We start from the raw sequence: 25,150 nt of genomic DNA on the forward strand, positions 1-25,150 counted from the left end.
GAGAGCCTCTGGGCCGATCTCAGGCAGAGGCAGCTGGCCAGCGATTGAGGAAGCTCAGTCATAGTTTAGAAACTTACTCCCAGACCTAGGGGTAGGGCTGGCCACCCCCTTCCCAGCCCCCGCCCCCGGATTGTTTAAGTCCCCTTTTTTAACCGTCTGATCTTTCCTTACTGAAGTTACCCCCTCCCTTCTTGTGGTCGTGAGACTGAATAGTAAGCCCAGGTTGTCATGCTGAGTCGGCATAGATTTCGCAGAGGTCAAATTAAATCTTTGAGACGTGAAAAGTCAGTGTCCTGTCTGTAATTAGCATGTGAATGTGGACAGTTTCAGGGGTGGCACACCCTCACCGCAGCCCCTTCGCACACGGTCTGGGCACCCATCCCCTTGGAAATCTGCTCTTTCTGTTAGGAAAAACAGTTCATTTCATGCTTTCACATAGCTCCTTAAACGGGCCAGGTTAAGGGAGGGTCAGCGAAACGCAATACTTGGTGCCTTGCACTGTTGTCCTGCTAATGTCAGGTACCCTCCTGTTGGGCACTGCGTGTTTTGCAGTTGTCTAGGGAGACTCCTGGGACTCGGATTGTCAGACTAATCTGTCCGGACACCCACGGGTTTCATCTTCCAGTTGCCTTCCACTGCACTCCTCCCTTATAGCTCGCGTCTTGTAGCAGAGCTTACCAAGCTGGCAGCTGCCATCCCCGCAGGTACCTGCTCCAGCGGAGATGTTTCCACGTTGGATGTTCTCTTCTCAGACCAAGCTTTGGTTGGGACAACTTCTGTCTAAGGAGAGCTATGGGTGCCCTTTTGGGGAATTCAGACCTGCTTCTCCGATTCTGATCTTTGGCAGGGAGAGGGCTGTCAGCCCACAGCTCTGGGGCCACTTTCTGCCAGGAAGGCCATAGAGGTTATTTTTGGTCGGGGTACCATTATTTCCAAAAGGTGATTTGAAAAGTGCAGTTTTTCCAGCTTCCTTTGGCAGCAACGGATAGCTCAAGGTTTAATGGCCACAGTCCCGACAGACAGTAATTTAGACCAGGGCTGTACAAGTGGCAGCCCATGGGCTGCGTGTGGCCTGCAAGGCGCATTACATTATGGCCCACAGGGCTTATTGGCATGGCTTTGAAATTTGGGGGATGAATGCAGCCCCTGCCAGGTGCCACATTCAGGGCCTTGGGTCATTGCAGGCAACTGCGGTTGGCAGCTGGAAAAAGAGCGATGAGCATCAGCAAGATCCACCCCATGCGCTCCAGAGCCGCTGTGCTGTCAACGGTGGTTTGCCCAGCTCATGGGGCAAAATGAGTTGGACAGCCCCGCTTTGGTGCTTATCTGCCCCTCGCTGAAGTGGAAACTACAGCAAACACTCTTCTGGATGAGACTATTTGAGAGACACCTGGTCTCTCCCAGCTTTATCTGTGCCAGGAGTGCCTTCGAGGGAACTTCTTCACGGCCGTTACTCCTGCTGGCAGCTGAAACAAAACACTTGCAAAGATGCACAAAAGCCCTTTGTGATGACCTTGCTTTGGTTATTTATTACTCTGGTTACTTTTTAGCTGTTTTAAAAAATATATGACATGCTCTCAGACCTGCAAGTATTGCTCTGCCACGGTGAGCAGGGTAATTATCGAGCTTCGATGCAAGGAACACCCAATGGGTCTTGCCCTGGAAAACTCCACACGTGATGGTGTTGTGTGAGCATGATTGTGTCATTTCTGCCATTGTGTGTCAGGCACAATGCAAGGAGTCAGGATTCTGGGTAGGGGTGACCCCTTTTATTAGACCACCGAGATACTTGCCCCAAAATTGCAAAAGACATGGCACATGTACAATGCAATTTGAAGGATCCACAAATGGTTGCTTAACCAAACTTCAGCCTGTAACGCTCTCCCAACCCCATGGAAACTAACGGGGATCCTTCCCCTTCAACCCACTCAGCCCCAGTCACCATCACAGCAGTTAGAAATAGCCCGTTCAGTCTTGAAGCTAAGCAGATTTAACCAAATAAATGCCCAGCTCAAGAGAGATTACCATGGGGTTCAAGCTTCATCCTGCTGCCTTTTTTCAGTCTGTGAATCTGTCCCCAGATTGGCCATGTGTTGCCATTAGCAGTAAGGTGTTCTCTGTTATTTTGCACGGTGGCAGCATCCAGAAGGCCCAGCTAAGGACTGGGACTTGGTACTCAGCCTTGCACATGAACATCATTGAAAGGTTTGAAAGGTAGCCCCTGCACAGGCTGAGAGCGTAACCCTGGCTGGTGACAATAAGGTTTTCTTTGAAAGTACAGCTTGTCCCTGGCAACAGAAGTACCTTTGAGCACTAGGAGCCTGGTGAACCCTGACTTTGAAAGGCACGTTGTTGTTTGCATTGCTGCGCTCTGAATGTGCCAGCATCATGCATATTTATAAAACCGCAGTAAAACCACATTCCTTGATCAGCCATTTATTTGTGCCGTGTACTACATGACAGCCAGGCTTCAGCACTGTGATGTGAGCCCACTTTCTGAGAGAATCTCTGTTTCTCCTTCTGGGTTGTTGTTTTTTTTCCCTTTTTGGTTTTTTTGGGGTTTTTTTTTTCTTTTTTAATCATGTGCCACAGAACAGCTCTCCAGAGTGTGGCGTTAAATTTGTATAGATTCACACTTCAAGGCACTTTATGTAACAAAGCTGGCAGCTGCAAATGGGTGAAGTTTAAAGGTGTCTCTCTTGTAAGCTCCAGAGATAGCTGCGTTCCCACTGATCCACTCTCCTCGCTCCCCGTCTCCCACGCTCTCAGTGCCCAGGTGGCATTTGCTTTCCACCCCCAAAAAACTGTGCGTCAGCTGCACCTCTGACCACATGTCAGTCTGCTGCTGCAGAAGCTGCTTTTCGGGACTCAGGGCCGCTGGAGCCCAGCGATAACCTCACTTGGGTGCATGTGGGTCAGGAGTAACTCCAGGGATGCCAGCATTGTCCCAGGTGTCAAGCTGGTGCAGAGGAGACGAGAATAGGGGGCTGAGTCTCGCACCTGCATTGGTCTGGGAACGCCCCTGGGAGTTCAGCAGGTTGCATGGTGGTGGAAAGAGATGCAGCCCGTCTTCAGCTTGCTCCAGGCCTCCCAGGGAAGCAGCAACAGGCCTGGGGCTTTGAGCTGCAGGCCTGTTCCACACAGATGCTCAGCCCTTTGCATTCATCGGGAGCAGCAGACTGCCTATCTGTCTTGCCAGCGGGAGGTTTTCCGCAGGTCGTCACCGCAGGTTGTTCAGGTCCCGGGATTGTGTTCCCCATAAAGGCTCTCGGGACTGACTATGTCACGCTGGATCTTTAGAGCCACTTGCTCCAGGAGCAACAGGGGCTTGGAAAGGGGCATTTCTCTGCCAGGGCGAATTGTGCTGGACTTCTCCAAGCTGGATTCCTGTCCCAGTGCCTGAGGTGCCATGGGACAAGAGGATTGTATTTCAGCGCAGACCGCCCAGAGCAAGGGAGAGCTTCGCAGCTGAGTTCACATTCCTTTAAAGCACCTGCTGGCTCTTCCTTTGCAGCCTAGGGGTACGTTTAGGCCAGGCGCTTTTTTGACCTCACTGTACAGCCCCTTGTTAAAGGACATTGTGGTGAGAGGTTTCTTTTGCATCTGGAGGCAGCTTCCCCCTGCGGGAAACATGCGTGTCCAGAGCATCTGTTAGCTGCTCTCACTCGGGTACAGCCTGTGCCCACCAGATGTGGCTTCCTCCAAGGCACAGAAGCCCCGGACAACCTCCAGAGTCCTCTCGTGCAACCACTCCTCATCCTGCGGCTCCCCCCTGACTGCCAGCTAACACGTGGGATGAAGCTGTGCTTTCCATTTGGTGCCGTGCAGCTCAGCTAGTGAGCATCGAGAGCCAGGGTTTGGTTAGAGGGGAGTGAAGACGCCTCTGTTCAGAGATTTTTTAGCCAGCAGATGTTAACCATCTCGTGGCCCAGTATAGATCTTGGTATGAACCCTGGCTGTCGGCACCAGGGCTCTGGCTCCCTTGCCTGGGTGTAAAGCGAAGGGGAAGTTGGCTGGTGACCCTTTGGCTTCTTCACCAAGACGTGTTTAATGTCTGGAGGTCTCCTAGGAGCACGGCTTTCTATAAGGGCTTTCACGTCCCGTGGTGCCACAGTATCTTAGTTATGCATGATGATTTCCCAGTAATTTGTCAGGACTCGTTGGTGAAACTTTTTAATTTTATTTGATTTTAACAGGGGACCCATTTGTTGCCCGTCTCCAGCTCCCATGCTCGCTCTCATTTATTTGGCACTAAGCTAGAAGCAATCATGGTTTTCTGCCCCAGAGGGGCTGGCAAGACAGGAAGTAATTATTAGCCCTTGCTGGGATATGATATAACGGAGCGCCAGAGACAACTGCGCAGCACTATTGGCTTCAAGATGCTGAAGCTTCTTGTCATATTTCCCCTGCCCTCCCACTCCCTGCTCTGAAAATCCGGGGAATGGAAGCCGAAATATGAGGACCTCCCTCCCGCCCTCTCCTCCTTCCAACCAGCAGAACTTGAATGGGCTAAATTTAAGGTCTGGTCTTTCCGGGAAGCTGTCTCAGCAGGACAAATAAATATTTTCTCAAACCAGTTCGAGCCAATGAGCCGCTTGAGAAAGTCGGCCCCCTTGTTCCCCTCGGACTTCAGGCTCTGCGAGGCTGGCTGTGCCAGCACAGAGGGTACGGAGGCAGCCGCAGCGGCAGGGCTCGGGCTCGGAAAGGCAAACATGGCAAAGCAGCAGAAACGCCTCCTGGCACCCCCCTCTAACCCTCCCTCTCTCATTCTTGTAGGTTCATGCAGCATCCCAAGAATTTTGGGCTGATCGCTTCATTTCTTGACAGGAAGGTAAGTCTGCACGCTTGGTATCCAAGTGACTTGTCTGTCTGGCATCTTCCGTGCTCCAGCACCTTCCCTTGCAACACGTCCAGTTGCTCCAGAGCATCTTTCCTAAAGGACTCGGAGTCCGCTTGTAACCTTTATACCTGTGGCCCGATGGGAAAGCAGCCAGGAGGGCCAGGGGCCAGGGGGAGTTAATTGTTAATGACAAAGCTTTTGTTAATTGGAAGAGTCATTACTGGCCCAGGCAAGCCCTTGTGTTTCTGAGAAGTGCTCTGGGACCACCGTGCATGTAGAGGGCATACAAGGCCCCTGCTTGCTATGGCCTTGTGCAGAAGACCCCACGCAACATGGTCTTGGATGGGGGTGGAAAGAAGAGGGGCTCCGTGTGCTCAAACGGGTTGGGGGCTCAGGTCCTTGGGACGTTTGCACTTTGCACGCCTGCTGCTTTGGGATCTCAGCCACCCCCTGCTCCATCTGCAGCAGTTGCTTTTCTTTGCGTAGGCATCTCCCTTCAGTTCGATGGTCACATCACAGGATGAAACAGAAATTGTCCTGGGTAGCACATGCTACTGAAACAGGGTGATGAATACATCCATCAGGGAGCTGCTCTGACTAACAATCCCCAGCCCCAATAATTGGATGAATAGGTGTTTTGAAATATCACCCCCAAACATAGCAGCTTGTTTGTCTCACCCCAGGACAAGCCAGGCTATCTGCCCAGCAGCGGGGCAGCCCGGTAGACACCCACCCTAAGGCACAGGGCCCTAAGGAGGGGATGCTGCTGTAACAAGAGCAGCTACTTAGCATCACGGTTATCTGAATAGCAAACCCAGTTCTGACTACAGGAGCCTCTTCAGTGGCTGTCAAGTAGATTTTCAGCTTAGTCTGAGCCAATTGACTCCAGCAGGAGAGACTGTTTGGGAATAACAGGCTGGAGAGCTCAGCTGTCTGTCCTAAGCAGCAGATGAATGTCAGGCCCATGGAAGAAGAGGCTTCTAAGCTGGCGAACCACATGGCTTGTGAATTGCTACAGCATTTCCAGTTCTTCCACAGCCGTGAAGCTGAGAGTACTGGGACTTGGATGGTACATGGCTGTACCATGGCTCCCTGTTTGTATAAAGCAAGCTGTCATTAGAGCGGTGAATGCATCCATTATCCTGTTGTGACGGCAGTCAGAGAGAGACGCAAAGTGTGGCTCCAGATAATGAATTAATAGATCTTTAAATGGTGTCTTAAATAACCTAATAGTATAGCATGATCTTAGCTCTTGGCACAGCTGACTGGAGTGTGTGCGTGCATGATCAGGACTGAAGAAAAGAAGCCAATTCATGCTCCGAATCTGTTTTATAGACACTTCTGTCCTCCCATGAATGTCCCACCACATCCCCCTCCTAGTTGCCGAACCCCCGACTCACAAGAAGCAGTTCACACCCCCTCCTTTCACTGCATTTAGTCACCAGCCCTTTCCGTCCAGGCTTTCACACTGTATCTGGAACAGCGAGGAAGTGCCAGAAAGCTAGGAAGGCATAACTGTAACAAAGATTTTGGTGTCTCCTGTACCTTTTGATGCGGGTGTTTTTAAGGTTTTTTTCACCCGCTTCTCTTCAGTTCCCTGTCCGTGCCTGGGAGGTACTCCGGGGAAGGCATGCTGACAGGATGGGGTCCCAGCTTGCCATGTAGAAGTTTGCTGGCTGTTTAGATGGAGTGGCTTGCTGCCAGGGCCTGGTCATGCATGCCTTGTGCATGTATTTAGACTTGACGTCCACATCTGCTCTTTCCCATGGCTGAGAGCTCCACCTGCATTTCAGGCCAAGTTTGACCCGTGCTGAGGTCTGGAGGGAAATCCTCTAGGGATACACATGGGAGTTTCCTCTTGTGTAATCTCCCAACGAATGAAGGAAACCCAGCTGCGTCAGGGTATTTGCAAAGGTAGCATACATGCAGCCACACACCTGGGCATCCGAAAAGCTGTGCACTTAAAGTCCCGTGTCTTATTCCAGACGGTGGCGGACTGTGTCCTCTATTACTACCTGACAAAGAAGAATGAGAACTACAAGAATCTTGTGAGAAGAAATTACCGGCGGCGGGGGAAAAACCAGGTAAGAGAAGGGAAGCAGCGCATGAGGCTGTTTGTTCCTTCTGACCAAGGAACAGCAGGAATTAACATCCACTATCCACAAGCCCCAGGTTAGGGTGATGCAGTGATATCACGGCAATCTTTCCTACCTTTCTGAGTGAGCTGCCTGCAGTGAGGCCTTCCCACTTGGATGCCAGTGGAAGAACCAAAAAGCTATTCTGGGTGTTGGGAAGGACCCTGCAGACTGAAGGCCCTTTTCGCACTGAATTGATGCAGTCCAGGTAGAAGACGCAGCCAGCCAGACTTATGTGAAGCCAGCCAGATTCATGGCCCTGAGACTCCCAGCCCTCTTGGGCGAGGAGATTGGTCCACTCTTCATGCAACTTTTAGGAGCTTAGCCTCCCTGAGACCACTGGCACCGTGCTGATTACGGCAGTGGTTTTGTGGTGATATATGCTCAGACATGGCCACTTGTTTCTGGGGAGGCAAGCTGAGCCCTCCAGCTTCGTTTTCACATGGACACCCAAGAAGAGCTTTTGGGTGGCAGCAGTTTACTCTTTGCTGTCAGCAGCATGTGGCCTGGCTTTGAACTGGTGATCACGAAATCACGTAGAAGGCTGGGTAGACGTTAATGTTGCTGCCGAGCTTTTCAGGGCTGCCTAAAGGAGTCGACTGTCTGAAAGTTAGGCAGCTCTGAGCATCTTGATCCACATTTTATCCTAGTAGAAACATGCTGACAAATCCTGAACATCTGGGAACTTAGACTAATGGCAGGAGCAGTGAATGCAAAGGGAGGATCTCTCTAGATAACGTGGTGAGCGGGATGGAAAAACTGGTTAATGTTGCACTTTCTTGCTCCATAACATCACCGACCTAAGCAGTTCATGATGATCCATTGCCATAAAAAGAAACACTTGTGCACAGATTCCGATTGGGAGATGGATAGCTTTGCTCCCATTGATTTCTGCAGTGTTATGGCATCAAAATAGTTAGCACATGACGAATACCATGGACTGGACTCAATTTTCCCTTCTTTTTTTTTTTTCTCCTTTGCGAGGGAGCAGTTAGAGATGGAAAAGCCCTATTAGATTATCCAGCCCATCTTCCTGCAAAAAGAGGGTGGTTCCCTCCAGTACATTTTTATAGTGTTTACCGTGGTCTGTTTTGTCAGATCACAGCAACTGGAACACGGGGCCGCATTTGTTTCTTGTTAGTAGAGGAGACATGCAGCTAATTCTGGTCCCAGTGCTGAGCCGAGCAAGTAACAAGCAGGGAGAGAAGGTTTATTTGCCGTCCTCCTTGGCTTGGCGATGTTCCTTCTCGCTGCCCGTGTGGCTGTATTTACTGGACTTGGCATAGTGTATTTACACAATGTGCCTGGTTCCCAGGGGTCCCACAGCACCTGTTTAGTGTTAATGAAAGGGGCTGTGCCTGATCAGGGGGAGGCAGCTCTCTGGCATTTTGGAGTCTCATAAAGATGGGGCGCTTGGAACTGGAAGTGCTCCAAGATCTGCCCCAGCCTAGTAAAGTAAGTGGTGGGGATTTGTAAGGGTAGACTAATTAAGGTGCCAAGGCTACAGATGTTTCACTGCATAGATGGTAGAGAAGACCTGGGATGCTATGGATTTAAAAGGAGAGGGGCCATTTCACAAGGGGAGGCAGATAGCGAAGCCGTTACGAAGTCTCTCGAGTGCAAAGAGTTCAAAAGCTGATTGTTACCTGCCGTCGGCATTGCTACACCAATTTACACCAGCTCATGTGGTCTGGCCCTGGGTTCCTGTATGTGGGTGCTTAGAACTTGCCAGCAGATCTGCGTCACTCCTTTGCTGCTGCTGGCTTTAGTGCACCACGTCAAGGCTGCGCCCGCTTCGATCCATCGGTAGGGTCCGGCCCTAAATCCAGACGTGATTCAACAGGTGAGGGTCAACAGACAGAGGGAAAGGGGAGTGGAAGCACAAGAGAGACCATAGGAAGAGCAAGAGGTGGTGTGGTAAGACTTAGCTCCTTCAAGAGAGCCATGTGGGTGGATCCGTCTACCTGCATGAGTCTTCACAGCACCCGAGCTTGAGGCAGGTGTGGCTCTTGAGTGTTGCATTGCAGTCATTTGTACCTGTTTCACGTGGGCCGTAGTTCATCGGAGAGCTGGTCTGCAGGAGGAGTGGGCAAGGGGTTGGGTCAAAAGAGCATTGTAGCTTGTTAGGCCAGTTTGGAAAGTGTATGTCGTGTGCAGATGAGAACGTGAGCCAGGTTGGGCGGAGTAGAGACATCCGGGGCAGCCCAGGAAGAGGCATCTAGGCAGGGCTGGGAGGGCGAGTTGTTTTGGGGTGTGATTTCCAAAGGCATCACCTGGAGTTAGTCATCTGCATCCCATTGAAATCCAGTGGGCGTCAGGCACGTGTTTCCTTCGCCTCTGTCGAGCCTTAAACTTGATGCCATGCCAAACCTTTGTGTGTGGCTTGTCCCAGGAAAACTACATGGGACCGTGCTGCAAGCAGTGGTCTGATCAGGTGAGGTGTACAGGGACACCATCTCTCTCTTAGAAGCCGTGGTTAGAGAGAGGGGAGAAGAGGGCTTCAAAATGACTTGTTTGTAACTTGGGGCATCTCTTCAGCCTTTGCTATAATCACTGCAGTTGAAGTGCTGGCTTTGCCATTCAGGAGGAGGAATAGTAAAGACTTCACATGCCAGGAGCAGAGGCTTAATAGATTGTTTTTAAAGAACCGTATTTCTTGCCCCGTCAGAGCGTGCAGCCAAACTCTTGACAGGAGTGAGGTAGTGACGCCTTTACAGAGTCCCACTAGCACGAGGAGTTCAAAAGCTGGTGGTGCTTTCGTGTATTGTCCTGTACTGGAAAAGTTGGTCTCCTTGCTTTTAATGGGTGCTGCAGGGTTAAGGGAGGCTTGGCAATAAGTATGCATGGAAACGAGTTGCTCAAGACTGTCATTGTGGCCTACTTATTAAAATGATAATAATAAAAAAAAAAAGAAACCCCAAAGCAGCTTGGCTGATTGTCCCCTGGCAAAGGAGACTTCTTATAAAGCTGCTACTTATTGCTGTGCATCTCCTGCCAAGATCAGGAGCTTCATGTGATCGAGTCTCTGTGCATGTCATAATAGCCAGGGCCCAGCTTTCTAATTTCAGAGCAGGTTCTCACCAAACAGTTCCTTTTTCCTAAATTGAAAGAACGAAAGGTGGGCAGATTTGCTGTCTTGTCGTGTGTGCGCTCGCACCCCCATGGACTTTCCTGACACACCGATCCCCTTTGCAAAATAACTCGGGTCAGAAACCACACTGCGGCACACAGCCACCTGCATCCTCATGAGGATAATTTGTAACCTTGAAAGTCCAGTCTTAGCATCCTAGCACCGGAGAGCAAGCAAGCAGAAACTTAATTACATGCTCACCATTTGCCACCTTTCCAGGCACAGAAGCTTCCAATTTAGCTTCTGTACTGTGCTCCAACTTAAAAAAAAAAAAATAGATGTAACATACAGTGCCCTTTCCAAAGCAGAAACGGTCAAGCTTGGCTGAAGTTTTACATGCTGTTATGAACATACCTACACCAGAAACGCACAGGTGGTCTCCCTGGGTGGGATCGGGATGCATATGCTTTCCAGGCCTTGTGAGGAGTGTGTGGCAGGAACGACTACTCCACATACAGTTAAATGAATTTGAGCCTGGACAGGCATTGCATCAGGCCGTGTCTGCACAGGAAAATTATCCAGCCTGACTGTAGTGGAATAACTTGAGCTGTAGCTATTCTGGGAGAAAAGTGACTTTGTTTTGGAATTATTGCTCCAGACAGAGCAACGTAATAATCAGTAACGTTGCTCCGCTTCTGGACGGAGTGCCCACACGGGGGAGTTATCTAGCTCAGTTGCCGTTCCTCAGATCTGCTTATAGGTTTCCCCTCGTGGAGGAGCCTGAAGTCAGAAGCATCCCTCTGAAATGCACAGCCGCAAAAGCAGGCGCAAGTGACTCTGCCGTGTCACGCCGGACTCAGCTGCTGAGTGAGCCTGGGGAAGGTGAGCCCCTGGCATTGATCCTCGCCCCACTGCGAGATGGAGGGGGAGGCACTGCTGAGCAAAGCTGTTAGGCCTGTGGTCAGCTTCACTGATCAGAGACTCGATAAACCAACTGCCAATGAATGGCTGGGATGATTCAGAGATGAATGAAGTAATCTGACTAAGTACGAAAGCCCACGCGCTCCATCCCTGGCAGGCCCAGAGGATGTGCTGTCATGACTATCCCCCTCGGCACTGCTGTCAGACAGCTCTCAGATATTCCACAGCAAAAGAGCTGCCTGCTCATTAGCTATGACGCTTTTGAGGATTCGTCCTTCACTCGAATGATGGAAAAGTGAGTGGCCCACCCCTCTTCCAGAGGGGAATGGGGGGGTCTTTTCCCAAGGCTAGTGGTGCTGGAGCTGGCAAGGGCTGGCAGATAAAGCTGGAAACCTGGCAAAGTCTTCCAGGGATGTTCTTCACCCACTGGAGGACCATGTTTCCAGACCCACCCTGCCCCCTTGCCAGAACCAAAATCCAGTTATTGGTACTGATAGCTGTCCCTGGCCTGCAGGAAAACTATTTCTTGTCCCCCATAGCCACTCAGCAGTAATGCAGATGGACAGCACGAGGTCTGACTTTATCAGCAAGCCATTTATGTCTTCGCATAAACACTGCCGCCAGCTTTCCAGCCACAGCTCTGTTAAATACAGGTAGCAGAGCCTCGCCAGACCTACTAGTGTATTGTCGTGTGTGTGTGTGTGTGTGTGTGTGTGTGTGTGTGTGTGTGTGTGTGTATACAGACATACACACACATATATGACAATACAGTAGTAGGTCTGGTGAGGCCATATATATATGGCTGGTTGGGAGTTCGGATCCGTACCAGTTTCAGTTCTTGCCCCTCTGTACAAATCCCTGCCTGTACCTTGCAAAAATGATTCTCAAAGGTGCACTGCAGCAAACTGTTCTGCAAAGTGCTCAGCTGTTTTGCTGAGCAGGTGTGGGTTCAAACCCTTGCTTGAGTGCCTTCTTGAATGACCTCTGTGACTAGTACTGCTACCTGCAAGACAAGCACTTGGGTGCACGAAACGTACCTGGAGGACTGGTTTGGTATTAAGAGCTTGGACGCTAAAGTAGTGGAAGCCGTTTTAAGCACCGAGATAAACATGGTGTTTCATCCCCTGGGTTTTGTGTCACACTCCTCAGCCCGGGAGCTCCCTTTGCAAGAGGAGATGCTCAGCAGGTTTCAGGATCGAATCCGAGGCGACCTCCCTTTCCGTAGAGCTGGCATCCCCTCTCCCACAGGAGAGCTGTGCTGGAGGCATACGGCCACAGGCAATTCCTGCTTGGATCCAAGCTTTGTCATAGCCACAAAAGAGCCAGTTTTTAAATTACCACTTGTCACCCGAGCTCTTTCTCATGGAAAGCAGCATGCTTCCGGCAAGGGGGAGAGGTCACAGTGCGCCATTAGTTCTTAAATAGAAATCCCCCTTGAGGATTCGACTTGGAAACCGACGGCACAACGTGGCTCCGACCTTTTGAGGTGGATGGCTTTTGGTAGCAAAATCTTTGTTCCTTGGAAATGCCTCTGCAGGGCCTTTTCTTCAGCGCGAGGCTTACTCAGCCTGTCACCAAGGGAAATTGTGCACGTTTCTTTTTCCCTTCCAGTAAGGACAGAACTCATGATTTTGCAAATGAAGAGCCCCACTTTGAAATCATCAAAATTCCTCCCTGTCACGTAGCAGCTCGGGTGTAGAGCACCTCACACTTCACTTGCAAAGTCCTGCAGTGCTTTGGTTTCCAACAGGCTTTTGTAAAGGTCTGGATAGCCCGTGGGTCTGATGCACTCCCCTCCCCGCCTGGCAGAGGTCCCACTAGGATGGGACAGAAGTGTGCTGCAGGGCTTTTGAGTGAAGCCTCCCCTTCTGCTGAAAGCATTGTGCCACAGGAGACTTTAGGTCCAGCATCCTGGACAGCAAGTCAGCTGCACGCTGGCTTCACTTGTATCTGGGGAGGGAGAGCAGGGAAGTGGTTTGAGCCCTAACTTAGGGCCTGGGGTCAGTCCCCTGCTCTGCTACAGGGCGAGTTGCTTTGCCCCTCTGTCTCAGTGGGGGACCCTGCTCTTGCATTTCTCTACCCCACAGGGATGAGTGGTGGTCACACGAGGCCGATGGGTCGAAGAAGGTGTGGTCATGGCGGCTGTATGAGTACCTGCACCAGGCAGTGCTGACTGCAGTGCTCTACTCTCCAAGGTGGCTTTAGATACTAGGCACATGTCTGTGTGCGCCCGCATGGGAGCCACGGGCAGCGTGTGCTGCAGCACTTCTGTCTGAAGAGAAGCAGTCAAACACCTTGCATCAAACCCGGGTGGGAATTCAGTCGAACATCGCCTCTGGGCCTCAAGCCACCCCGAAGTGCAGGAGGCTTGCCCTCCAGGCTCCGTTTCTCCGAGCAAGCGTGCCAATACGCACTCCCTCCCCAGTCTGTTCGCACCACAGCTTCTCTCGGTCCCAAGCACCCCTCAGGCGTTTCAAAGAAAAGAATAAAATAAAAATAACGCCATAAACACATTCCCATAATCCCAGTCACATTTTTCTAGCAATTAAATAAGAACTCTGCGGCCATATTTGGGAAAAGAATCGAGTTGGAGCTCGGAAGAATTTCATGTTTGCTCCGCGGGGCTGTTTATTTCCAAGCAAGTTGTCGGCAGCGTAAATGTAGCTGCGAAACCCAGAGGGTCCTGGTGAGGAGCGGTTTGAGAAGAGGTATTGTTCTGACCCAGGCGGAGAACTAGCAGCTTTTTCTTTCTGCGCTAGTGCTTTGAACGTGCAGCCGAGACAGTCAGGCACTTCCACGTAGTTCAGTTCTGCCTGTGATCAAGCCCTCTTAAAAGCCAAGTGACAAGCTCCCTGCCCATTCACACCTGAGTGCAGGCTCCTGTTTATCCAGCAGCAGCCCATGCATGCGCTAAGGGTGCGTTCCTGCTAGCCTCTACTCATGCCGGTAGCTCTTTTGACTTTAAAACCCAGCGGGGATTGTTCCAGTTGAGGTCATCGGGCCCTTCAAGGAGGAAGACGAGCCCCTACACTCAGGTCGTGGGTAGCTGGAGGAGAGCTCGCAGTCCTAGGTGTAATGTCATATCTGTGTTGTGATGCTGTGGCTAATTAGATGCGAGACAGCACTGGGACGAGAAGAGTAAAGGTTGCGGCTATGCTGCTGCTCAAGGTGGTTGATACTGGAAATCCTAGCAAGAATACCAGGGCTTCCTACCAGGTGTGTAGTTTGTGGCTGAATGCAGGTCTTCTGCCCCTGGAGCTGTGGACACCAGCACCTTTGGCCAGCAATCCTTTCCTAAGGGGGGGCGTTGCAGGCAGAGATGAACAGCGCCTCACGAGATGGAGAGAAGGATAAAGCAAACGGCAGGGAGAGAAAGGCACTTTGTGAGTGGGACAGCGAGGGGGGGCTTGCTCTCCTCTCCACTTATTCAGCCTGTTACCACCAACTCTCTTCATCCCATCCATCACCTGCCTCGCACACCCCATCCAGTCCCTTCTGAAGCGAGAGCAGCAGCCATCCAGAAAAGGAGCGTTCCCTCTTGGGGAAGGGCCCCGTACAGCTTGAGAGGGATCCAGCAGACGGGGCCGCGTAGAAATCGCTCTGAAACGCTTGGCAGTTTTAATACAATTGTCGAGGGGACCGTACCAATGACTACTTCGTACGCACGCCGGCGTGATGGCCTTCGGTGATCCCAGACAGGGAGTGCCAGGAGGCAAAGGGAGTTCCTTCCTTCCGCTCGTTATCCCGTCTTTTTAATCCTGTAGAGTTCGGTACCAGTGGTGTAGGTTTCTGTTCAATTCTCCTGGCCAGTATTGCTCCATACTGCTTTTGTCGCTAGCACCTCTCAGTGGAGTCAGGTCCCTTGCTGCACGGGCGGCTGCGCAGTCGGGGTTTTCTGGCACGCGCTCGCTTTTCCCCGTAGCTTCAGAACCGAGCCCTCTGATTTCAGCTTCCAGGCTGAGGCCGGGGCCGTGAGTAACTCGAGCTCCCGGCAGCCGTGTCCTGTGCTGTTCGGGGTGGACGTGTGTTTTGATTTGAGGTTTCTCCCAGGAGCGGAGGGTGCCGCTTGTGGTAAGAAGGATCAACGCTCTGCAGCCCGTGGGTGGCACGGAGGACTGAAACGCTCCATCCCTGGGAGCGGCAGACTTGAGGGCTGGGCAGCCAGTGACACAATAAGTATATCTTTAAAAAGCCCCAGGCACTGATCCTAGTCTCTATATCCAGCCTGTCTCCGAGGGCTGCCCTGTGACTGCTGGCCTGGCAGACGCTATCTGTAGGGCCTGCATGACAGCAAGTCATAGCAGCACACGTGTCTCTGACCTCTGGGATGTTTTGTGGGGAGGGGGGGTCTTGCCTCCAGATTGCTTAAAAGGAGGAGATTGGCAGGTAGGCGCCCCAAGGATGGATTCACCTCCTCTCCCTGCATACAAGCGCCCTCCCAGGCGCGGTACCTGGAATGGTTAGAGACGAGAGATGTGCTTGCTCTTTGGCGCTGGAGCAAGGCATGGCGCATTCGCTGGCCCCTGACGGGGGTAGACGATGCCTCTTCTGTGGCACAGAGCGGGCAGGAGTACTGGAGCATCCGCAGGCCTTTGCCCCATCGTTACAGAGGTGTATCCAGAGAAGAGAGGGAAAGCCCCTCAGCCCTTTGCTGGCTCCACTTGGGTTGTACGAGCTGGTGACCCCTGGGCCCGCAGCCAGCCCTGATCCCACACGGCGGACCTGCGCCGAGTCCCATTGGGGTCAGCGGGGAGAGCAGGGTGGTGGGCTGACCATCTGTCTCGCCCCCGTATAGGCCTATACATATGAGGCCCCAGTGTTGCCTCCCCCCCACCATTGGAAGCTCGTGTCGAGAAGGCATGCAAAACCCCACCCTTCCCGGGGCTCCCTGCATCGCCATGATTTCCCCCTCGGTTTAGCTCATCTTTGCGCCGTTTTTAATTTGCTAGTCCCTGGTTGCACACAGTGACCTCGGCCTGAGCCTGTTTCGCTGGTGGATGCCAACGGAAAGCATAATAAATGCCATTTTCCTGAAGTCACCCGAAGGCAAATCCAATCTGGCTGTGCGCGGGGAGAAAGCTCTCCGCTGATAGAGCTGTCACGTGAAATGGGGGCGAGGGAGAAGCGTGCTCCCTGGTCAGTTGGAGCCGTTTTAGAAATCGCTGTCAAAACAGATTTGGTTGGAAAGTGATATCATCTCCGAGGTTTCGACGATGCCACCGCAATGCCAGGGAGAGCATGCAAGAGACCCATGGCAACGTTTGTAAAGTCCTTGTTGCTAATACTAGGGAATATATCAAAACCTCCCTGCCACGAGTGACTTGGAGAGGTAACGAAACATGTTAGCTTGGTTTACGGCTTTTATTCTAGGCATGCCTTGCTCAGTACCCAGCAGGAGCTCTTCTAGGGGAGTTTAATATCTTCTTCATTGTCAAATGGGGAGTCGGAGGGGGTCTCATCTTCCTATGATGAATTTGTGCAAGTGGCTATATGAGCTCATGGCTCTGGGATCTGTTGAGATCCCCTTAATAGTCGTGATATAGGATCCTCCAGCTAAGGGCTAAGGAATGTTACAGTCACCGGTGAACTGAGCCTCCTAACCCGTCATGTGCGAGAAGAGGAATTTATTATCCCCAGCCAACAGATGGGGCAGAGAGAGTGGAAAAGGTTTAGCTTCATCCCGCATAGGTCAAGCCTGCAAAACATGAGACCGTGCCCTCGGGGTCAGGGTAGAAACTGAGGCGGGCTCGTCATTCTCCCATGGAGAATCCAGGAAAGGGGATGGACTGGAAAAGCCACAGGCACCCTGGGCAGGGCTGCATTGGGACTGGCGGAGAGAGGACGCTCTGATGAAAATTCAAGCAGGGAAAAATGCTTCTTGCAAGTACTGAGCCTTCTCCCTCCCACTCTCCATTTCCCAAGCAGTTCTGCCCAGCGGGGACGGAAGCGAGGAGCTGGGACCAATGCTAGGGGCTGCAGTGGAAAGATTAGATATGCAAATCAGCCTCTCGTTTACAAACAAATTAGTGCTGCCTGGTGGGAGTTGGAGGAGTGGGGGCTGGAGGCATTGGTGCGTTTTGCATTTACCTCTCCCCTGTCCGTGGTGCGCACTCCTCATTCAAGATCTCATTTTCTCTCCGTCCCTCTCGAACCTGCTGTCACTCTCCTCAGAGCTGCAAAGCGCTGCTCCTGGGATGATGGGCAGCCCTGGGTGGGACGCCAAAAGGGCCCCGGGAGATAGGGAGCTGCCTTGGTTTGAGGCATGCAGCTGGTCAGTTGGCAGGGGCGCAAGGGAGTGGGTGCATCTATTGCAACGGGAATCGTGGGCTTTTTAACGTGGTTTAAGATGTGTGCTGGAAAGTTTATGATAGAGGATGTATATCGATAACTCTCTCTCTAGATATAGATATATACGTATATCTATATATCTATAGCTATAGATGTATAGAAATATATTTTAATTAAAAAGAATGTAGCTGATCAGTTGACTCAGATCAAGTGTAGGGAGCATCCGAGTCCCAAGACCTCCAGGTCTTGCATGTAGGATGCCTGCCAATGGATCTGGGAGTATCTGAAGTCCCAGGGTGAGTCTGGGATGGAGGATGCTCACCAGTGGCAGTGCCGCATGTGGTGTTCACAGCGAGTGAGTTCTGCCTGCTCCGTCCATTCGGGGTTTGGAATGATTGAGTTCTGATCTGTCGGTATGATTTGGAAGTGATGCAACTAATTTGACCCGGAACACACACAAAAAAAAAAAATATATATATATATATATATTTTTTTTTAAATGTCGCGGATCGTGATCCCTCTTTTCTCTCTGCTATAAGGCTGTCACAGGCGCTTGGTAGACTAGACGTAGTGTGAGGTGTGGCTCCCAGGTTAGTCCTTATGTCCCGTACACTCCATGAAGGGGGCAAGGGGCAAGGTTTACCCTCTCCATGGAGCCTCTACTGCTACAAGGCCTCCAGTGCTGGGTGAAAGGGCTGCATTCACTGTTGGCAGAGCACAGCGCAGCTGTCTGTTGGCATCCTGGCTTCCACCTGCACCCCACTGGCTCTCAGATGGCATAGGCCCAGCTTGCATTGGCGGTGGAGGGAGAGACCTGTGTCAGTGGGTAGAGAAGGTGAGGAGGGAATAACCTTCCAGAGGCGATTGAGGAGAAGGCTCATCTCCGAGGGGGGAAATGCTGTGAGGATCCATGTGGGCCAAGTGGGGAGAGAAGGGAGGTGTCCCTGCTGGCAGGGGCTGCGGAGGTGAGTTTTGCCCCCGCTGCGCTGACAGGTGAGCAAGGCAAGCCTGAGCCCAGTGTGGAGCAAGCTGCTGTGGCTTTTGAGGACTCCCCGGCGCCGTGGAGTGAGTGCTTCCCTCGCAGGGATGGTGCCAGAGGCCTTCCTTCGGTGGTTAAACGCGCCACCCCCTCCAGGCACCACAGTCCCTGCAAATCGCCGAGGGCTGTCCCGGCACTCTGTCGGGGCCTCGCATTTCCACCCGCGGAGGACCGGGGAGGGGAGGCAGGAACGCAGCCGCTCTCTTGGGGGGGCTGGAAGTTTGGAAAATAAATAGCAATGTGCTGTAGGTTAAGCTTGGCATCCCGGGAGATTAATCACCCAGGCTGCAGCCAGCACTGGGAGCTCCGGTGACGAGAACTGTGGTTTATAGATCATGATTCATCGACTCAGAGCGACCGTGTTATTCCAGCAGATTGCAAAATCGGAAGAGGAATGTTGTGGTTAGTTTACGGCTTAACTATGCAAATCGTCAGGAAGCCTTCGGAGCCGGAGAATGTAAGGCACAGCCAGCCGGGATGGCAGGGCTGTGAGGAGGAGCCGGAGGCTCCGGGAGACGGCGATGGGGCCGTCCGGGAACGGCCGCTCGCACGAGGCAGAGAAGAGCGGGGAGTCGGAAGTAAGTGCCCTCGGGAGCGGGGGGCAGTCCGGAGGGCGACGGGCTCCGCTCGGCTCCCGCTTGCGGCGTGAGACCGTCCGGCAGGCGGGGAGGCCGGGAGGGCTTCGCTCGGCATCCCGGGCTGCCCAAGCGGGGAGCTCGCCCGCGGGGGCGGAAGGAGAGGGGGCGCGCCCGCGCTTTCGTTTCCCCTCCTCGTGGTCGGAAGGCCGGGAACCTTCTCCGGCGGGGAGAGGGGAGGGAAGCCGCCTCCTGCCACTCCCGCCAGAAACCCGCGGAGGAAGTAAACAGCGGGAGTGGGAGGAGCTGCACCTTTCCCTTGCCTGGATCTGCTCCATCTGGCTGCCTGACAAACCCGGCGGCCCCGGGGAGGGGGAGACCCCCAGTCGGTGCCCTGACGTGCAGCGAGCCTGTTCGTTCTCGGCCAGGGCGGCGTGCCGCCCGAGTGCCTCCGCAGCCGGGGCCGGCGGCCGAGGAAGGCGCGCGGGGAGCCCGGGCTTCGCAGCGGATGAAATCATCGTGACATTCGAGTCGGATGGAGCTGGCAAGGCCAGGCGGGCCGATTGCTGCGAGGCTGCCTGGGATCGGTTTGCAGCGTGGGTGGATGTCACATTAAAGACAAGATAGCTGCGGGGACGGCGGGTGCCGGGGGGGCTCACTGGCTGTGTTTGCATGCGTGTGCACGAGTGTACGCACACTGCCCTTGCCTGGGGGGGGAGAGCTGGTTGAAGGTGCGCCCAGCTCCTGGAGGGCGGGCTGGCTGGCAGCGCCGTGCTTTGTCAAGCCGATCTGAATCCGCAGGGAAATTTAGGGCAAAGGTGAGCAGATGTTTCTCATTACCGTGTGGCCGTCTCCAAAGCGCAGCCGGAGCAGCAGGCCCTCCAGGGAGCGAGCCCTGCATCTCGGGGCTCACGGAGCAGGCCGGGCCCCGCGCTCACGCTCCCAGCGCTCTTGGTAGCTGAATCGCCGTCGCTAAACAGCATGTCGCAAGTGAAAATCAACTGCTTGGATGCAGAACAGGGAGATCGCTGCAGTGGCAAGAGCATTTCGAGCCAAAGTTGAGCCCTTGCTCTGCCACTGGTTTCCTGTGTGACCATGGGCAGCTCACTTAACCTCCCTTCCCCTTCGCTCCTGGTCTGTACCATTGGGATTGTAGCAGCGCTGCACCATGGTGGTAACTGCCTCAGGACAGTGGGATACTGGAATGCCACAGTGACAGTGTTTGCCAGCAAGCCAGCTGCGTGCAAGCCAGCCTGAGCCATAACTGCACTCCTGCCCTGCTGCGGAAGTACCTGCTGAGCCTCCAAAAGCCTCACCAGGGCAGCTGGAGCCCCGTGACGCGTCACCCCAAGGGGATCGGGACGAAGCCAAGGGAAATGGGCGGATCCTGGGGACTCGCTTCCTGGTCACAAGGCCTGGCGGGTTGTGGAATTGTGTCCTGTTCCCTGAGTCGCAGCCAGTGCTAGGAAGCACGCTGCCAGGGGGAGAAGAGCATGGATCTGGGCCAGGGCATGGAGAGGCTGCAGGCTCTCTTCTAGGTGTTCCCCTGCAGTGATTTCCACTCCTCTTCCTCCTTTTTTTTTTCTCTCCCCTTCTGTGTTTCGGAAAATCTGATGGCACCAGACCCTTTATTTGTCACGTGTCTTTGGCTGTCCAGCATTGTCCTACTTCTCTGGTTTTCTGGGGCCGTCCTTTTTTGCACAGCACCTGTCACACCAGGGTCCTGCTTTAGACCAAGGACCCTGGGCACTACCACGTTTGAAATAATAAGCGACAGAAGTTTCCACGTGCTCAGCGGCTGCCACGCTCTCCTCACAGCTGTACGGAGAAGCAGCCAGGATTAATCTGTGCTCGGCTCGAAGCCGACACTTGGTGGATTTCGAGTCCAGCCCATTGAATTCCACCAAATCTACGCGCAGCAGGTTGGGGATACGCGGCATTTATCATTGCAGCCGATCCCCTTGCAGGATGCTCTGGGTGTGCTCTGAGGCCTGCATTATGCCTTTGCTGTGCAGTGGATCCACGGCACCTTCAGGAGATCTGCTAGGGTGACCAGATTGGACGAGAGGTTGAGCCAGGAGCCGTTTTGAAGCCGGGAAAATGAACACCGCTTGGTAGAATCAGTGGTGTTTTCCCTTTTGCAAGGAAGAGGTTGACTGCTGCTGCCTGAGAGGGGGGACGGGGCAGCATAGTCACAGCTGCTTCTGCCCTCCCAGATCACCTCCTATTCTGATCCTCTCCCAGTCAAGTTCACTGCATGGGCAGAGCAGTTCAGACAGCCCAGGGCCAGGGAAGGGGGGGCACTTGTGGGCTTCGCTTTGGCTGGAGACAGTGCCAGTAGGGTGCTGCCGGATCAGTGGTTTTCAATCGGTGGTCCGTGGACTCCTGACTATGTCTAAGGGGTTCGCGAAAGATGACTATGATTAATCACAAGTATGTGAATACCCACACGTCCGACTCAAACGGATCTGCACCGCTATTTGCAATTTTTTAGGGGTCCACAAATGAAAAAAGGTTGAAACCACTGCGCTAGATCAATGCCATTACTGCGGCTGCGCCAGGTTTAGTGATGCAGAACAGACTTTCTTTAAACGTGCCAGTTCTCGGAGAACGGCAAAAACCAAGAGGCATAGCTATGCCCCAGACTGCCTTGCACTTGGCTGGCGGGTGCTTAGTCAAGTCAGGGTCCTGTTTTCCCTTTGGAAAGATCTGGTGCAATGAAGTTGCAGCTGTCTTGGTATTGCAGCTGGGCTGTGTGTATGTGCGTGAGCATATTTCAGTGCCTACTTTTGCTGCTCGGGCCTTCCCCCCTCTTCCAGCCTCCATATCCTGCCTGTTGGCTCCAGCAAGCTCTGATCATCTGTCCCATCCCACTCCGTGGTGCTGGGGAGGCGCTGCAGATCCCTGAAGGATTGCAATCCACAGGTCTGCACAAGTGCAAAGACGAGGCGGTGAGGAGGAGGCATCCCCCAGGGACCCAGCCTTTGCAATCCATGTGTGTCTACTGCTGGGGCAGGGACTCGAGCCGGGCCTGGATGTTTTCAAGTCTGAAGGAGCTGATAGGTTCCTGCGCATCTCAGGTGCTTATATACCACCCGTCTCTGTGGTACCCGAGAGCCTCACAGTCTGAATGTATTACTGCTTGTGTGGTAGGTAGGGGAATGCCATTATCCCCATGTATACAAATGAGGAAACTGAGGCATGGAGCAGCTAACAGCCTTGCCCAGGGTCATGGAAGGAGTCTGTGGCAGAGCAGAGGTCAAGCCCATATATCTCCAGGCATCAGCCCTAACCCTGCACAATCCTTCCCCTCCCTCAGAGAGAAGCACATGCATCCGGCCCGTGGTGCTCTCTCCCCGCACACAGGCCAGGGAGGGCACGAGGAGATGCTGAGAGGATCTCTTTGTTCCTGCAGCCCGAGGGGGGGGGGCAGCTGTGTCCCCAGGAGCACCTCATTGCCTCACCCTGATCCATGGGTTGCAGCTGCTGCTGAGAAACTCAGGTGGTTTGCTGAGGCAGCTGTCACCGGTGCAAGATCAGGAGATAGTTTGCTGTTGTCTTGTCGCCATCCTCACACATGCTTCAGTTTGGGCAGGAGGGGGCGGCCGTCCTCCATGGCAGGCCCGCGCCTCTGGAGCCGAGAACTCGGTCCGTTCCCCTCCCTGGAGCTGGAGCCCGTTTCCCTCCCGCGCACGCAACTTTGGCACAGCCTGAGGCCAGCTTCCCGGTGCCCACAGCTTGCATGGAGATGAGGCAGATGGGCTCGTGCGACCTGGGTGGAGCAGGCTTTCTGCTGGCCTGGGTCCTTCTCCAGCTGGGCTTCAGTGAGCTCCCGCCTGCAGCCCCTGGAGCAGCTTGAGGTCATCCTGCTCCCGGCTTTGGGGAGTATGCTGGGTGTGGGGGAGCAGGACGGGGTTATGAGACAGGTTGTGTCCCTGCCCCAGGGCTGCAGATGCCTTCATCGGCTGCAGGGCTGAGCTGAGTGGAGAGCTCTCAGTCTCCGTTTTATTCTTTCTTTGCACAGCCTAGCACTGGCAGGTCCAGGCCTAGGACTGGGGCACCATGATGCAAATGCTAAGGGCTTGGACCCCTCCAAGGGGCTGCTGCAGCTCAACCCACATCTGAGTCCTGCTAGGACCCTCCGAACCGGCAGTGACTAGGAAGCCACGTTCTCCCCTTGTGCTCAGTGGAGGGAGCTCGTTTGGGGAGTTAGGCTGGGTTGGCTCATGGAGAGGGGCCCTGTGCCTCTAATGGCAGCTGGCATGGCCTGGGTCACAGGGACATAACATAACCCTACCAGCTCGTTCCCTCATCAGCAGAGCGCTGACACGGTCTGTCTCCGCATTTCCGCCCTCCACTGCCTGCCCTCGTGGCCGTCTGGGGAGGGAGCCAGCATCCCGGTGCCACGGGCACACATGGCCTGCAACACTGGCTGCTTTTGCTCGGGGGGCAGCGTGGCCATAAGGGAGCCGATGAGGTGGGGACGAGCCGCTGGCAGCCACGAAGGCAAGAGGAGCGAGCAAAGGAGAGACTTGGTCTTGGTTGACCCAAGCCATTCAACCGCTCTGTGCCCTGGAGGCATGAGGTGCTGTGGAGCTTGTGCCACTGCCGCAGACCTGCAGCGGAGGCCTCTGTGCCTTTTAATTGTATCTGGAAGTTGATTTTTAAGCCAAGCAATTCCTTAAGTGTAATGTGGTGTGGGAGACGCCTCGTGCGAGGCCCTTTTGGCCATCAGGAGAGTCGCTCCTGCTGTGGCTCTGGGCTCGATCTCAGCATTATCCAGTGCTGGCTTGCCTGCTTGTCCAGTGGCAAACCTGAGCCGCAGTGACCTGAAGGGAGCTGCAGCCAGCACCCCGAGTCGAGTGGCTGCCAGTTGCCAGCCTCACAGCCCCTTCCTCCCGTCTCTCTCCAAAATCACTGCAGCTGGGGTTTGGCATCCACGTTCAGATGTAGCATTTTGGTACCTGAACAGCTGCTTTGGACGTGCCCGTGTCCAATGGCCAGAAAAGGAATCGGGTGAGGAAAGCTGCCCTCACATTTTGGGGGGTGGAGGGGTGCTCTCCAAGGGCAGTGCGTCACTTCTCTCTCCGGGCTTTGACCTTAAGTCCTTTCATCCTGCCCCTGTGGTGAGTTCGCGGCAGGGTCCAGGCTCTTTGATGACTTGGAGCCGTTTCAGATGGCTGGTGGGAGGTCCCGGCATTTTGGCAGAGAAGTGCTGGTCCACTCCAGACACCGCTTGTGCTCCCAGGCGGGGGCTTGCACCAGACCTTCAAGTGGGTTGGAGAACTTGAGAGACACAAGACAATGCAGAATCAGATCCCCAGCACCCAACTGCCACTTGATTTCTGGTTAATAAGGATTGTGTAAAATACCACGCTGCATCTTCCTAACCCAGAAAAGCGACGGATCACGTCCAGCGCGGCTCACGTGTATGTACTTACCGTGATGTGTCGCTCTCAAGTACTTTGAGTTGCGGCCTGGAAGAGTAAGACCCATTCTTGCCGGTCCTTCTGCATCCCGCATTTACAGCTCGGCAGGGCTAATTTTAGCACTCATCCCCAGAGGGGGGCAAACATCTGGTGCGTGCAGACTGTGCCTCGCAGAGCTGGTGGTGTCCAGCCCCCCTGCTCAGGAGAGGCAAGCACGTTGCGGCCATAAAGGGCCCTCCTCGCAGTCGCGCAGCTCTCAGGCCGGGCCTCCCAGCATCAGCCTTTCTCCTGGTTTAATTCAGTTTGAGATTTCTTCCGATCGGGAAGCAGTGGAAGCCCCCATTGTTCAGGAGGAGGCTGGGCAGCGCCGGTGGATTTACTATAGGAAATGGGCCTGCGCTGGCCGGGGAGCGGGGGGGGTGTTATTAAATCATTTCCGCCTCAAATGTCTAACAGCGCGCTCTGAAATCCATTCGATAAGAGCTAGAGGGAAGGGAGGTCATGGGGATCGGGCCTCCCCCCGCCACCTCCTTCCTGCAGCTGGGAGGTGACATCCAGCAGTTTCAAAACAAGCCCTCCCCTTCGGGAGCACGCAGCGCCTGGCCCGAGCAGACCCGCTCGCATTTCAGTGGGGCTGAGCGCAAGGTCCTGCAAAGGAGGGGAGGTGCCGAGCAGCATGTTGGGGCCGAGAGGTGAGGTCGAACTCCGGCCTCGGTCTCCTGTGCTGTTTCGCACTCATATGAGATGCAGAGGCAAGTCAGCTTCCCCCCCACAACCAGTGCGGTGTTTGAAACGGAGGGCAGAGTTTGTGTCATCTGCAGCCCCATAGCTTCTCTCCTGGCCCTGGGTGCAT

The 25,150-nt window shown here is 53.8% G+C and overlaps 1 protein-coding gene across 28 annotated transcripts in view; it reads left to right on the plus strand.

Moving 5' to 3' along the window:
• Positions 1-25,150, plus strand: part of NCOR2 (nuclear receptor corepressor 2) — a 335,757-nt gene that overhangs the window by 214,855 nt on the left and 95,752 nt on the right. For 25 of the 28 annotated variants that reach the window (XM_090062093.1, XM_090062092.1, XM_090062105.1 and 22 more), the window contains 2 exons: positions 4,777-4,831; positions 6,826-6,924. In XM_090062093.1, coding sequence (XP_089918219.1) covers positions 4,777-4,831; positions 6,826-6,924 — 154 coding nt within the window. Of the gene's footprint in view, positions 1-4,776; positions 4,832-6,825; positions 6,925-18,483; positions 18,872-18,952; positions 19,465-25,150 lie in introns of those variants that run through there. The other 3 variants (XM_090062119.1, XM_090062120.1, XM_090062122.1) reach the window with 2 other exon arrangements.

The sequence above is a fragment of the Crocodylus siamensis genome, chromosome 9 (genome assembly GCF_052110815.1).
Source record: "Crocodylus siamensis isolate JL-2025a chromosome 9, ASM5211081v1, whole genome shotgun sequence".
In the NCBI taxonomy this organism is placed as follows: Eukaryota; Metazoa; Chordata; order Crocodylia; family Crocodylidae; genus Crocodylus; species Crocodylus siamensis.